We start from the raw sequence: 15,404 nt of genomic DNA on the forward strand, positions 1-15,404 counted from the left end.
TGTATTACAAAATTGGACCAAATTAGCAACAGAATACCGAAAACCGCATGTCGATATCTTTTTTCTATCTCGAGATATTTTAAGAAACGTGTAAATTTTAAACATAACTGTTGCTGTCATATAAGTGGAAATATATAGTAGCACGTAGTGTGCTATGGAAAAAACAAAGGAACATTATCCAGATGTCACCGTATATAATAAATCAAAACAACAATAAGACAAATAACACTATAAAATATAACAAAAAAAGAGTGTGTGTACTTTGTACGCGAGTAAGAAGTTATACTTCTATTATTATGATTTAAACAGTTTAATTTAATTTTTATTTAAATATTACACTAATTTTAATACTTAAAATAATACCAAAAAAATAGCGTTAATATGTAAATTTTTATGAATTGTTGCCTCCGCGCATTTGCTTTTCTCTCGATGAATCGTAGAAAATGTAAAAACGTCAGATTTTCTACACAAATTTTTAAATTTTATTTGATTATATTTTAATATCAATTATTCCATTCCCAACTAAGATAAATACATAACTGTTATTGTCACCGGTAAACTAAGTTTGGAAGAAATGTATGGAAAGACTATAATGTTAAGTGTAGTATTAAGTGTTTTATACAAACAAATGTAATATTGTATATATTATAGTAGTATAGGATATAGCATTATATATAAATATGTAATAGTAATTGTAAGGAAAAATTAAATCTTTCAGCCCTAGGCCTTCACGGCCTGTTGAGCTTAATAAATAAAAAAAAACTAAGTTAAGGAAGTCAAAGTGGAAACAAGTAGTGTGCTATGGAAAAAAATAGAACTATTAGAAGTATTAACTTCAAAAAGTCATCATGTGTCAAATTATGTGTCAAATCAGTAAAACGTAAAAATTTGTTCATTGATGGTTTGTTGCGGTTTGTTTCTATTAAATTTTATATAAAATTTATACAGAGTGAAATTCAAGATGATTCTTACAAACTAATAAGCATTTGACGTGATAGCCACATTCTTTGAATGCATAAGAAATGCAACTGTTGCGGCTAGAATATATGCAATGAAATATCCCAAAAGACGTCACCCCAGTAGTAGAGTTTTTCATATTTTGTTTTGATTTATTATATATGGTGACATCTGGAAAATGTTTCTTTGCTTTTTTCCATAGCATACTACTTGCTTCTATATATTTCAACTTATATGACAGCAACAGTAATGTTTAAAATTTACACGTTTCTTAAGATATCTCGAGATAGAAAAAAGGTATAGACATGCGGTTTTCGGTATTCTGTTGCTAATTTGATCTAATTTTGTAATACAGGAAAAAAATACATACTTGTATTTAATATTTTCCAAAGAAAACTAGATTTCTAAAAAGAAAATAAATAGCGCCTCCTAGCCGGCATATTACGTAATAGGCTGTTTCCAAATTATAACTATTACATTGACGAAAAAGAGCTGTTTTCAACAAGACCAAGTTTGCAAAAATCGATTAAGCAGAACCGGACTTACAGCGATGTTTTCATAACAAGGTTCCCACTCACCCCCACCTCTTATTTGCACAGGTAGACCTAAACTTGTGAAATAAAATATGCGCAGAATTTTGTGAAGAATACGATAATCGGATTTCCAGTGCCTTTTCATTAGGCACATTTTGTAAAATTTCGATTTTTTAATTTTTGATATTCAATTACGCCCTCTAGCGGTGGACTTACAATTATGCTGTACAAATTACACTGTTACAAAGCTGTGCTATAAACGGTTCCTGAGATATGGCCGAGCGCCATTCGTATTGGGACACCCGGTACATATATTTAGTTTTGTTTTCATTGATTAGGAGCCCCATCTTCTCTGCTTTCTTCTTAAACCTGACGAAAGCCTCCTTCATCTAATCTGGTGTTTCCTATTAGATCGATATCGTCTGCAAATGCCGACAGTAAGTTTGGTCCTTCGACATCGAATACTGTAGTCGATTTTTCGATTATTGCTTTTCTGATTGTATGTTCCAGAACTAAGTTGCAGAGTTATGATGAAAGTGCATCTCCCTGTTTAGTCCATTGTGTATTTCAAATAACTCCTAGTATTGTATTTGGTATTGTTCCTTCGTTGTGAATTTTATTAAATAAAACAGTTAAATAGGTAAAACAGTTAAAACACTTTTCTCGTCCAAAATTTGGTTCGTTAGATTGCTCATATGACCTCCGATTTCAATATACTGGGATCTGATGTATCTCAACCATTCGCCGCATTGTTGTTCGTGATTTCAGATCTTTGAGTAAGTAAGTATTTTTTGGTCTCTTAATTCCGCAGGTATATTTATGTTTCTTGTGAAGATTTTTCCTAGTCTCCCATACTTTCCTATTTCTTTACAGAAATTACCTAGCCATAAGTTCTTTGACTTGTTTAATTTTTGTATGAGTTCATTGACTTCATGGTATTTGTTGGTATCTCTATTTTTATATTTTCATCATAATTATTGTTATTCGTTCTTTTATCAATGCCATGATGTCTATACTACTGCCGTCCTAAGCAAGAAGGCAGTATCTCCAATTTTTACAATTTTCGAGTTTGCTCTTTTATATAGGTTCTTATACAATTATTAATATACCTAACAAAGTTAGAAAGCAGTAAGCCTTCATTCCTGGGTCTGGTAGACTATTAAAATTGCAGTAACTCAACTTGCTGTTAGGCATTACTTAGTTAAAAGGCAGTAAGTATTTTATAAAACCTAAAAGGCAGTATCTCCTGCATAAAAAAATGGAGATACTGCTTTTTAATCTAGCAGCTGCTTTATTTTTAAGCAAAGTTCTAATAACATACCTTGCGTATAATAAGCAGTAACCACCATTTTCATTAATGTTTATAAAAAATTCTTATAAAAAAAATTAACTTATTCAATGATATGAAAAAGAACTACAACGCAGTTAAACAATTCTAGAATCCATAAATATTTTCATGGTGGCTCAGCCTTGTCTATTAAAATCTGCATTATCTCGAAACTTACATTTGCGGAGATGCTGCCTTCTTTCTTAGGACGGCAGACTAGGAAATATAATGAGGAGGTTTCTCGTTGCCTTCCAATCGCAGTGTTTTAGTCGTCGTTAAAATCTAATACAGTAATTCTTGCCTAAACCTATATTTATAAAGCTGTTTCAAAGTATTCTTCTCCAGTTTAAGACAGTAATTAAATGATACTTCTCATTTTGTGCTAGGTTTGGTCCACTCTGAGTATTTCATTTTTTCGGTACCATCCATGTCTGAAAGGTATTCCCCTATTCTATATCTGTGAAGACGCCCAATGGAGGATCTAGCAACCTCACCACGGACTAAGATTGGACTAAGGTGGAAGAATGATGTAACCAAGGAAGCTAAAAAATTGGCAACCACTGGCAATGAATAATAACTAGACCTCTATATACCATTCAACTTAAATCTCTACAATATTAAAATATCACATTCCAAATTTTTACACTCAACTACCCTTACATTGCAAACCATTACGAATGGTAATAATCAATTCTCATCATCACGATTCAAAAATTTGTGTTATAATCGAACATTAGTTATTAACCAATTCAAATTAGAATTAGGTACTAAATTTTTTGTAAAAATAATATTTCGTTTTTCAAAATTTAATTAAAGATCATATTTGAATGTTTCTGAGTAAAAATAAATAGCAACGCAGAATCTCTGTATTGAAATTTTTTAATATACTGCAACGAAGTATTTTGTAGCTGATCCTCTTTTTTAGTTAACTTCATCAGCTCTTTAATTACCATGTATTCCTTGATATGAACCTGGGCAGGTCACTTACCTAGAATACAAGATGAACGGTGTACAAGACGAATCCTGGAATAGAGGCCCAAAAACTATAAAATAAACCGAGGACGACCACCGATTAGATGGACCGACGACATTATAATAGTAGCGGGAAACTGGCTACAAGCGGCCCAATGTAGAGAACATGGAAAGAACTGAGGGAGGCCTATGTCCAGCGGTGGACGCGATTGGCTGATTGATGATGATAATTCCTTAATTGCCTGGCACTCATGACCAGTGTGATACTGTTATATCCGCTAGTCTATCGAATTCTTGTCGGTCCTTTATGCTCTGCGCCCATCAAAGTTACATTGTGGTACTTCGCCAATTGCTTAAGAGACTGTTCACAATTCCAAGCTGATGCTGACTCAAATTTTATACCTCAACATCACCATCCTATATCGATAGATCAACTCATGTATTATTTGTAGACTTGACGAAAGCTTATGAGACAATACCACTATTTGGACTATGGCATGTACTGGAAAGCTCATCTGTTAATATTGTACTTATGAAAGCAATACAAAGATTCTACAACCATCTTCGAACAACCAGTTCTTCGAGAATGTTAGGGTAATTAAGGGACTAAGGCAAGGCTGCAATCATTCTCCAACACTCTTCAAAATCTACATGAATTATCTTAAGACCCCATATGAACTGCCCCCAGTTTATTTGAACATCCATTCCTGCATCGTTTTATTGTGAAAACTTATTTTTTAGTTTGAAAACAATATTAGAACAGAATTACCTAATCAAAATACATGTTATGCTATTTGTTTTAACTCAGTTCATTCAAGTTAAAATAATTTGCTGCTTCAATGGAGTTTTCTTTGATACAGTTTTAATATCTTTTACTAATTCTAATATTTTTAGCAAGATGATGCTAGCCAAGAACAACAAGATGAAGCTTCTGTAAATGATGCCGATCGAAAGGACGCTGAAGAAGACGAACAAAAAGAAGATTCGAAGGAAGACGATACCAAAACAGACGAAACAGCAAGCGCAGAAGACGATGGTAAGGATGAAGCTAGCAATGAAGGGGACGATGAGAAAGCTGATGAGAAGGCGAGCGAAGATGAGGAGAGTAAAGAACAGCAGGCTGATGATAATGTGAGCGAAGATGGGGAGAGTGAAGAACCGCAGGCTGAGAGTGAGGAAGAAAAAGCTGATACTGACGATAGTAAAGAGGAAGCTGAAGCTCAACAAAACGCAGATGACTCGACTGAAGATGACGGTGCACAACAAGATGAAAGTAAAGAGGAACAAGCTCAACAAGATGATAAGAGTGAGGAACATGGAGACAGTTTAGAGGAAAGGATAGAAGCCGAAATTATAGAGCATTTAACACAATCCCAAAATCAAGATGATGGAAGCAAAGAAGACGAACCAGCAGCACAAGTTGAAGATCAAAAGGAAAGTATAGAAGATCAAGCTCAAAGTGATGAAGAGCAAGCCCAGAGTGAAGAGGAACAACCTACAAACACAGAAGATACACAAGATACAAAAGAGGATGACTCAAAGGAAGATGATGGAAAAGATGGTGACTCAAAAGAAGATGAAAAAAATGATCCGGAAGACGATAAAGAAGCGTCAAAAGAAGTTACTAAGGACGAAACCGACGATGACAGTAAAGAGGATGAACATGAACGCCACAAAAGATCTATTGATGATGCTCAGGATGATGGAATAGAATCAAAGGAAGAAGAAGCTACTTTAAAAGAAGATGCATCAAAGGAAGATTCAAAAGAGGATGAAGCAGCTACAAAAGAAGAAGTAGATGATAAACAACAAGAGGAAGTCGAAGAGGTCGCGGAGTCCAAAGAAGACGATGTGGATTCTAAAGAAGGTACAACAGAAGATGCTGACAAGTCTGATGAAAAAGTAGAGCCTCAATCAGACGAAAACACTGAGGATAACAAACAAGAAAGTGCCGAAAACAAGGATGATGACCAAAAAGATGGAGATAGCAAAGAAGATGACACAAAATCAACCGAACAAGATGATAAGGATGATAAAGATGATGGTAAGTTTTCAACTTAGGTAGTAAATATTTTACATAATTTTGTAATTTTAGATGTTAAGGGTGACAGTAGGGAAGAAAATGCGGATGATAAGTCTGTCGAAGCCGAAAAAGATGGTGACGAAAGCAGGGAAAATGATTCAACTGATGATAATAAAAGTGGAGAAGATGGTGCTCCTGTGGAGGAACTATCCTTGGACACAGAAATTCCAAGCGACTTACGACCCAGAGATCACGTGGAGCAACTTCTTAAGCTCGACGAGCAATCTTCAGATACAGAAACAATAATTAACAGGGTCTCTGAAATAACCTTAAGAGATCTCAAGAAACTGTATGAAAATGCTATCAAGCCATTAGAAGTTTTGTATAAATACAGAGACTTAAGTAACAGGCACTTTGGTGATTCGGAAATTTTCTCCAAGCCACTAATTTTATTTATGGGACCATGGAGTGGAGGAAAATCATCAATTATAAATTATCTGACTAACAACGAATATAACGAAACCTCATTAAGGACAGGTAATTAATTTTCTTTAATTTTTCTTGTATTATGACTTGATCCAGATTGTGAGCTTCGTGATATTTGTAAAGGATACATGCTAAAGGATGCTAAGATAGGCAAAATGCCCTCACACTCAGAATTTAATTTTTTTCATTTTTTACGTTCAATGTGATTAAAAAAATAAGACTCGGCTCAATTTTAACCCTTCACCCCCTTACCCCTCCCCTCACCACCCAAAAAGTTATCTTTTCGTTTTTATTTATTTTTAGGTACGATAGAATCAATTTAAAAATTTCAAACAATTCACACGCATAGTTAAGGCTTTTACAAAACATGTCTATTTTTTTATATACCCTTAGGTTAAGTGTACATAACCTCAAAATGCATTTATTTTGTGTATTTTATCAAAAACTATATTTCTAATTTTTTTAATATTTTTTCGTAAGATTCACCATCTTCAAACATTCGAAAAACTGATGTTTTAGGGGTGTTTTGGGGATTTCCCCCATTTTATAGACTTTAAAATATATCAAATTCATTTTTTACGTTAAATGTGATTAAAAATAAGAATCATTTTAACCCTCCATCTTCCTTCCCCCACTCCCCACCACCAAAAATGTTATTTTTCGTTTTTGTTTTTTAGGTGCGATGCAATCAATTTAAAAATTTCAAAAAATGCACAAGCATAGTTCAGGCTTCTATATAAATTATGTCTACTTTTTTATTTTTATTTTTTTTATTTGGAAAAAAGCTTATAACTTTTTTCTTAAAATGAATTTATCAAAAAGTATGTTTTTAATTTTTTTTTCGGATTTTTCCTTAAGGTGAAAATAATTTTACCTTAAAAAATCCGAAACACTGAATTTTTAGGGAGTTTTTCCCCATTTTGTAGATTTCAAAATAGATCAAATCAAGATTTTTTATAGGATATATATAATTTGAAGTAACCGAGTCCTTTATACATTCAAAAACAGGAGAAGCACGATCAAATTCCCCAAAAATGTGAGTTTTTGGGGTCTTTGTTGGGGGTTTTGAACGTTTTTCTCCCATTTCTTAATGTCCTAAAGGACTCAGTTACTTTAAATTAAGTATATGTAACCTATAAAAAACTTAATGTTGTTCTGAAGCTATTTCTTTGTGGCATTTTTGTAATTAACTTTTGTACAACTTTTGTAAATTGGGAAATAAGCCACAATTTAACTTAAAAAATCATTTTATTAACATTTAGGGCCGGTTGTTCGAACGATAATCAACAATGATCACTATCAAATATTTAATTACTGTCACAACTGTCAATGTCAACTTAAGTTGGGTTGCTGAAAACATAATTAATTATAATTATGAAATTATTTAATCAATTAACATAATTGATTAACTAATTTCATAATTGTTATCAATAATTATGTTTTCAGCAACTCAATCAAAGTTGACATTGACAGTTGTGACAATAATTAAATATTTGATAATGATTATTTTTGATTAGCGTTCGAACAACCGGCCCTTAGACTTCCACATCCGACGTCGTTGTCAAAATACAAAATATTAATAAATTTAACAAAAATATTGTTGCTTAGTAAAAATTTCTTCTAATAATTTAATTTAATCTGACTCAATAATTATATCGGCAATTCAGACATATGTTATACATTTTAAAGCAGAAGACTTTAAAATGTTATTGCCAATATTTATGAGTTGCGTTCCTGTGACGACTTTATTGAAAGATAGTTCATTCGATTACATGAAATCAACTTTAACTCAAGAATATCCGTCACAAAAAAATCATAGCCTGTGATCTGTCTTTAAAAAGACAACCACATGAAACAGTGACAGCAAAATTCTCGTGTTAGAGATTCCATAGTAAATCACGAGGATGACGAGGAAATACATTGTAAGTATTTGGTCTTAATATATAGTTTACTGTGATTTACTATTGAATCTCTAACACGAGAATTTTACTGTCACCGTTGCATGTGGTTGCCTTTTTAAAGACAGACCACATGCTATGATTTTTTTGTGACGGATATTCTTGAGTTAAAGTTGATTTCATGTAATCGAATGAACTATCTTTCAATAAAGTCGTCACAGGAACGCAACTCATAAATATTGCCAATATCATTTTAAAGTCTTCTACTTTAAAATGTATAATATATGTCTGAATTGCCGATATAAATGAGTCAGATTAAATTAAATTATTAGAAAAATTGTTTACTAAGCAACAAAATCTTTGTTTCATTTATATTTTGTATTTTGACAACGACGTCCGATGTGGAAGTCGAAACGTTAATAAAATTATGTTTTCAAGTTAAATTGCGGCTTATTTAATGACGTCCGATGTGGAAGTCGAAACGTTAATAAACTTATGTTTTCAAGTTAAATTGCGGTTTATTTCCCAATTAGAATACCTAGTTAATTACAAAAAAACTTGATTGGATCTATTTTGAAGTTTATAAATTGGGGAAAACCCCCTAAAAAACAGTTTTTCGGATTTTTGATTGTGGCGCAACTTCTCATCTCGAAAACATCTGAAAAAAATTAGTAACATAGTTTTTGATTAAATATGCAAACTAAAGAAAATTAGACCTGTAACCATCTCCAAAAAAAATTTATACGTTTTTTTCCAAAAAAAAAATAAAAATGCATTTTAAGGTTATGTACACTCAATCTAGGGGTCTATGAAAAATAGGAATGCTTTGTAAAAGCCTGAATTATAAGTGTGAATTTTTTTAAATTTTCAAATTGATTGCATCCCACCCAAAAAAAAATAAAAAATGAAGTTTTTGGTGGGGGGCTAGGAGTAAGGAGGTGGAGAGTTAAAATTGGGCTTAGTGGAGAGTCTTACTTTTGAATCACATTGAACGTAAACCAATAAAAAATAATTGAATTCTGGGAGTGAGGCCATTTTGAATAGCTACCCAATTCCACTATCCAGTCAGACACCTCTGAATTTTACGTATAGAGCTTTTTCTTTTTTAATTTTTTATGTCAGATTCTTCTTTTTCCTGTTTCTTAATTTTAGGCACATTGTTCAATCTGCATAGTCCTGCCACCTCCATGTTTAGGTCATTAATCTATTTCTTTTTTGCAGTGAGGATTGGCCTCGCTGTACAATCCTAGTGATAATTTTTATTCCGAACAGTTCTCACTACTTTTTGTCTTTCATCTTGTTAATGTATTTATTTCACTATTTGTTTCCTGCTAATACCCAGTTATAGGTCTTCAACCTTGCATGTATGTGTACCTCTTATGCTTTCAATTTTTACGATTACTTGTATACTTTACATATAAAATATTAAAATATGACTATAATCAGTCGTATATATATATATATATATATATATTTTGTAGCTTTTGTAGAAAATCCTGCAATATGCTTCCATAGGCTTTCCATTTATCCATGATACCATACCAAAATACCATTTTTTGTCGTTTTCATTTCCTTAGTGTATGGCTTAGTTATATGTACTTATCATCTTTTATTATATGTTTATGGGTAATATATTAGGCCAGGGTAATAAAAAGACAAAAATATACCCTGTTCGTGACACTTCAAGAGCCACTAAATTGTAACTATTTCCTGCGTAGGACCTGGCGGCAATTTTTATTTATAAACAATTTAGTGTCAAAAAACGGCCTTTTCTCCTTTTTTTTTTTTCAAATCAATGGAAAACATTATGAGTTATGGTTTTCTTAGTACAAACATCTTCAAGAGAATGGAAAAAGCTTTAAAATGACGTATTACAAAGTTTGATATACTCATTTATTGTAAACATAATTGCGAAAAAAGGTCGAAATAGCAAAAAAATTAATTTCGCAATAACTATTATAAGAATAAGTATACAGCTTTGAAATTTTTGTCAAATGAGGGCTCTTTGGTGAGTGATAAAAATTTCAAAGCGATTCATTAATTGTTTAAATTTTATTCAAATTGTTTATCCCAGAGCGCTTTTTTTGCAATAATATAAGTCAGAAAAAAAATGATTTTAAAACCATTCTATAGGTGTCAAATGAAAGAGCATGAGTTAAACTTTCAAATTGGTTTAAAATATGTAAATAAAAATGCACTTATTAGTAATAAAAAATCATGCAAAAGTATCGTCATTTCTTCCTTATAAACTTTTTGAATAACTTTTTTCAAAAAAATCTATTTTTACCGTGTTTTAGGTGCACAAATACCAAGTAATGTTATGTATATGATAATTGATGAAAAATTGTAATATATTTAATTTGTGATATAAAAAAATAAAAAGTCTATAAGGAAAAATTGACCATACTTTAGCATAATTATTTATTACCAATAAATGCATCTTTATTCACTTTTTTTAAACCAATTTGAAAATTTGGCACATGGTCTTTCATTTGATACCTGCAGAATGATTCTCACAGTATTCTTTTCTGACTTCTGTTATTGCAAAAAAAAGCTCTCTGGGAAAAACAATTTTAATAAAATTTAAACAATTGAATGAATCTCTTTGAAATTTTTGTCACACATTAAGAATCAAAGAACCCCCATTTGACAAAAATTTCAAAGCTGTACACTTATTTTTAAAATAGTTGTTGCGAAATTAATTTTTTTGAAATTTCGACCTTTTTTCGCAATTATATTAACAAAAAATGAGTATATTAAACTTTATAATATGCCATTTTAAAGCTTTTTCCATTCTCTCGAAGATGTTTGTACTAAGAAAACCGTAAGTTTTACTGTTTTCCATTAATTTGGAAAAAAAAAGTAAACAAGGCCGTTTTTTAACACTAAATTGTTTATAATTAAAAATGGCCGCCAGATCCTACGCAGGAAATAGTTACAATTTGTTCTTATAGGAATTATCTGTCAAAAATTGCTTTAGTACCCTAGCTGTTGAAGTGTCATGGAAAAAGCCATATTACCCTGGACTATATTAGCGGAATATTAATATGTTTATGGGCTGTAATACTTGCTAATATTGATTTAAATGTTTTCAATCAGGAGCTGAACCATCCCCAGCTTATTTCAACATTTTAATGTATGGTGAAGAACCAGAGGTAATTGATGGCAGTGAGTTAGCTGCTGACTTCACATTTTCTGGATTACAAAAGTTTGGACAAGGATTAGAGGAACGCCTTAGGGGTGTTAAGCTACCTTCTAAACTGCTAGAAAAAGTTAGTATATCAGCATTGTAACAAATCTTAACTGTATATAAAATATGTTTAATATATTTTGCTGTATTTTATAGGTTAACATTGTGGAAATACCTGGTATTCTTGAAGTTCGGAAGCAAGTTTCAAGGGTATTTCCATTTAATGATGCCTGTCAGTGGTTTATCGATAGAGGTGACATTATATTCCTAGTGTACGATCCCTCAAAACTAGACGTAGGACCAGAAACTGAAGCAATCCTAGATCAACTCAAGGGACGAGAACACCAGGTATTTATTTTGTATATTACCTATTACCCGTGAATAATAAACAATTAATTACAGTAGACTCCCTCTATAACAAGAACTGAAATGGCGGACTAATTACCTCGTTATAAGCGGATCTCGTTATATCAGACAACAATAATATTGTGCATACCACCACTACTGAAATAGTTTGATGCCTCTTACGGTGTTTATTAGGTGTCGATGGTCGACTTCAACAATGAAACTTGGCCATCGTAAATTGTAACATTCAATATCGGTCGATAGATAAATAGACAGGAAGAAGTTTATTATAGGCGTGGAATTTATTACAGTGGGCTCGGTAAGCACACAGATGTTGGGCATTCCTGTATACAGGCAGTGGGGTATTTATTTATAACAATAACCACGCCAAAAACAGGTAAAGAAACATATAGTTGGATTTCATTTTTCCTCGTTATAACCAAATATGCCTCGTTATAGTTCAATAGGAATTTCATGGGACATCTAGTGTACCTCGTTATAAGCGAAACCTCGTAATACCCGTGTTCGTTATAGAGAGAGTCTACTGTATAACTAATTTAATAAATAATATTATAATAATAATATACTAACCACCACTCACTGACTCACCCAGAGCTAGCAAACTTGGACTTCCCCAGACCGACCATCTCCCTTATTATCAATACGTCCCTGATAGAATGCTTGAAACGACAACTACAAAGGATCCCCCAAACCGACGCGAAATTTTTGCGACGCGAATTTTCCGTAGCGGAACATTCGCAGGCGGAGCGGTAGCGGACAAGGGTTCCCCATATTGACGCGAAAGCCGACGCGACTATTCGCCATACAAATGTGAACAAATTATATTTTTAAATCGGCCAACAGGTTTAGGAAATACAAGACATCAAAAATGACCAAATTTTTAACTGGGCGTAATCTCTATGCACGCAAATTAATAATAATATTATAATATATAATGAAAACTTATCATTTTCTCCTAATTCTGACCCTATACTATTCCAGACTTTATCCTTTTTTCCTATACTTTTATAATCTTCGTCCATTAAATCATATATTATAGGATATTGTTTAACAATTTCAATGAGTTTTTCTGTAACAACCATTTTAAAACACGCGAAACTACAACGGTAGCGGAAAAAACCGTGCATGCAGCGTTTCATGAAAGGAACGCTGTTCTGCCGCGACCGTTGCGGATTCCGCGCAAAGTGGTCTGAACACGTTCATAATCCGCCGTGCCTATCGATTCGCCGCGATTCCGCGTAGGTTGCGGTTGCGAAAGTTTCGCGTTGGTTTGGGGGATCCTATACTGGGATCACACTGTGCTCACAGACCAACCAGTGGTACATATTAGACCGGATCTCATGTTAATAAAATTAGCGCACGAATATAGTCAAACCTCGCTGCTAGCCAGGATACTCGACGCGCTGTTCGCCATTCATCTCGACATGCATCTGGCATCTTTCCAGGACTCATTCTATATTATGTTCCCAAAAGAGTCAACCACTAACTTTTTTATAAAAGTTCCCCATTAGAAAAATTCATATTAGTAATGTTAACAAAGCAACTGGAACTATAAAAATAGTATAACATCAAATGTTTAAGCTAATTTAGTGTTAAAGTCATAGCCATAGCCAACTAGGTAGAATATTGTATGTTTTTATTAATATTTTACGCACCAACAATCTTAACAACGTAGGTATTTTGATGCCTCATACAACATTAATAAATTAAGGATCAGTCTAGGTTAATATGCATTTATTTTCAAAAAACTATTTTTTATTGAATATTTTTACGGCCAACCTAATGAAATTTCAGGTAATTTTTGTTGCAATTAATGTTTTTCTTAAAAACTCACGAATAACTTACAAATTAAAGCAGTTAGGTATAGGGAATGCTTAAGAAATAAAAAGATACCGTAAATATCGTTTCATTGCAATACTAAAATATAGGGTGTTTCATTTCAGAAAACTCAGAAAATACTCATTCCGAGGTTCGACCAACCCTGTATACTAAAATGAAACATTTCACTATATTAATAAGTTTTAACAATAGTAGACTATATTAAAAATGATTTGAACATAAATAGAGTTCAAAGTCAGTACAATTCTACAGGGTGTGAATGTTGCTACGAAATTAATAAAAAAAACGTAATTATCTTTTAAATCACCTCGTATACTATTAAAAAACCTCATATTTTAAGAAAGAAGACATCGAGGAGAATCCAAAAATGTAAAAATATACAGGGTGTTCCGTTTAAGAAAACGAAGTTATAAGCAATTTCCGGTATAACCGGAAGTAGCAACGAATTTCATGATTTAGTTAGCTTTCTTTCTCGAGATATCTTATAACCGAGATATTCTAATAACCGATCATTGGTTGCTGGCCATATGTACATACCATGTTAATATGTATGCATATGGTTTTAGGTCTTTTTAGTGTAACTTATTTATTAAAAGACCAAATTACATTAAGTCAGTATATTATGTGGATGCATACAGTAATTAATACGAAATTTATGCAAAATATGTATAGATTATGTAAATATTTTCGTATTAAAATACATGATATAAGTAAGTTACTTATTTAGTCTTGAAAACTAATCGGCAATTGTAGCTTGTTTTTTTATTACATAAAATACTAGTCACTTGTTACTCTAAATTATAAAAATTAGAAAAAATTACATTGGTTTGGCCATTCAGAAAACGTCTTATCTTATAGCATTACAAGCGATTAGGATGGGCGAACTATTTTTAAAAAATTTTATAACAGGCAAGTGGGTGGCTGAAAACGTGAATTTGTCGACGACCGATTGAATTGGTACTTATAACAAACTAATAAAATATTTATTACCTGACAACCCTAATACAAAACAGCACTACAGGCCGTCAAGGCCCTTGGCGAGAAACCATAATACAAGACATAATTTAAATTTTTAGGAAATTGTAGGTAAAAATTTATTCGTCGGCCTGAAAAATATTCTAATAAGCGGTATGATTTTATTAATACGTATCGCATAAACGGATCAATTTATTAAGGAGTAGGTAAATGAAAACGTTTCGGGACCTTCGGGAATTTTTATTCCATAAACCGGGATATTCCTACAACCGGTACTCTAATAAGCGGGTTCGACTGTATTACGTATAGGTTTAGTAACTTTTAATTTGAATAACACAAGCCTACTTGAATATTAAAAACATGTTTAATTGAAAATTCAATTTTAGACCCGTATTATTCTCAACAAAGCCGACCGAGTCAAACCAGAAGAGCTCTTGAGAGTGCAAGGAGCCTTGATATGGAACATTTCTCCTTTGATGTCATCTCCGCAACCTCCAATTATGTACACAACCTCATTATGGTCACGACCTTACGAACCTTGGGCCCCTGTGAGACTACTGCAAGCTCAGGAGAGAGCTTTTCTGAGAGACTTAAGAGGGGCTGTCGACAAAAGAATTGAAAATAAAATAGCAAGCGCACGTAGATTCGCTGTAAGTATAGATTCACAGTATTTTAAATAATTTTCTTTTTGTTGACTCTATCATTGTCACCATCATCACCATCGTATAAAGTATTTTATCAAAAGTATAAAAAATTTATTACAAAGTGAAAATTGTGTCAAATTTTGTGAAGGTTTCATGTTCTTCTGTATCAAATACTTTATTTTACTGCAGTCTAT

At 32.5% G+C, this 15,404-nt stretch overlaps 1 protein-coding gene across 2 annotated transcripts in view; it reads left to right on the forward strand.

Annotated features, from left to right (window-relative positions):
* The window catches only part of LOC126893200 (otolith matrix protein OMM-64), a 150,873-nt gene that overhangs the window by 117,826 nt on the left and 17,643 nt on the right, over positions 1-15,404 (forward strand). For both annotated transcript variants that reach the window (XM_050663162.1, XM_050663164.1), the window contains exons 3-7: positions 4,684-5,833; positions 5,885-6,349; positions 11,296-11,468; positions 11,543-11,734; positions 14,953-15,216. In XM_050663162.1, coding sequence (XP_050519119.1) covers positions 4,684-5,833; positions 5,885-6,349; positions 11,296-11,468; positions 11,543-11,734; positions 14,953-15,216 — 2,244 coding nt within the window. The remainder of the gene's footprint in view (positions 1-4,683; positions 5,834-5,884; positions 6,350-11,295; positions 11,469-11,542; positions 11,735-14,952; positions 15,217-15,404) is intronic.

Source organism: Diabrotica virgifera, chromosome 10 (genome assembly GCF_917563875.1).
Source record: "Diabrotica virgifera virgifera chromosome 10, PGI_DIABVI_V3a".
NCBI lineage: Eukaryota > Metazoa > Arthropoda > Insecta > Coleoptera > Chrysomelidae > Diabrotica > Diabrotica virgifera.